General features: G+C 40.1%; 1 protein-coding gene across 1 annotated transcript in view; it reads left to right on the top strand.

Moving 5' to 3' along the window:
- Window positions 1-504, top strand: part of LOC119585876 — a gene marked incomplete in the record, with an annotated part of 7510 nt that overhangs the window by 6800 nt on the left and 206 nt on the right. Inside the window, 1 exon segment of the mRNA XM_037934607.1 lies at window positions 155-504. Within this exon segment, the coding sequence (XP_037790535.1) occupies window positions 155-449 (295 nt within the window).

Here is a 504-nt window from a genome sequence, read left to right as displayed (position 1 = left end):
GTGTCGGAACTTCCTGATGTAAATATCATGGTTTGCATTTCTTTCTTTTAACAGAAGCTTAGGCCATAATTTTGAACCAGAATAAATGATTTTATTCTCAAATTATTCATAGTACTAAAGTAGATTTATATAGAAATAGCAATTGTTGTTTCAGACACAAACAGTTAGCTGCTGCCAACTCTGTATCAACAATTTTTACCCAAATGGATGGTGGTCCATTGGGTGGAATTCCTCCTCTACAAGATGGGTTGAAACCTCCAAAGGGAGACAGTCCTAGATTACACCAAAAGGATACTGTAGGATCCACAAGGTCATCTTTGGCATCACAGCAGAGCTACAGGGCTGCTTTCAATGCTGCTTATGGAATTCCACAAGAGTCACCCCTCAGCACTCCTCGTCATGTCATGAGAAACCCCATTTATGATGCATCTCATGGTGCTTACCCGTGAATGCCAGGGGGGAGAATTACAAAATCTTTACTCATAATGTTGAAGTATACAGGTC

Source organism: Penaeus monodon, chromosome 20, assembly GCF_015228065.2.
Source record: "Penaeus monodon isolate SGIC_2016 chromosome 20, NSTDA_Pmon_1, whole genome shotgun sequence".
Lineage (NCBI taxonomy): Eukaryota > Metazoa > Arthropoda > Malacostraca > Decapoda > Penaeidae > Penaeus > Penaeus monodon.
This window is presented reverse-complemented; position numbering and strand designations above follow the sequence as displayed.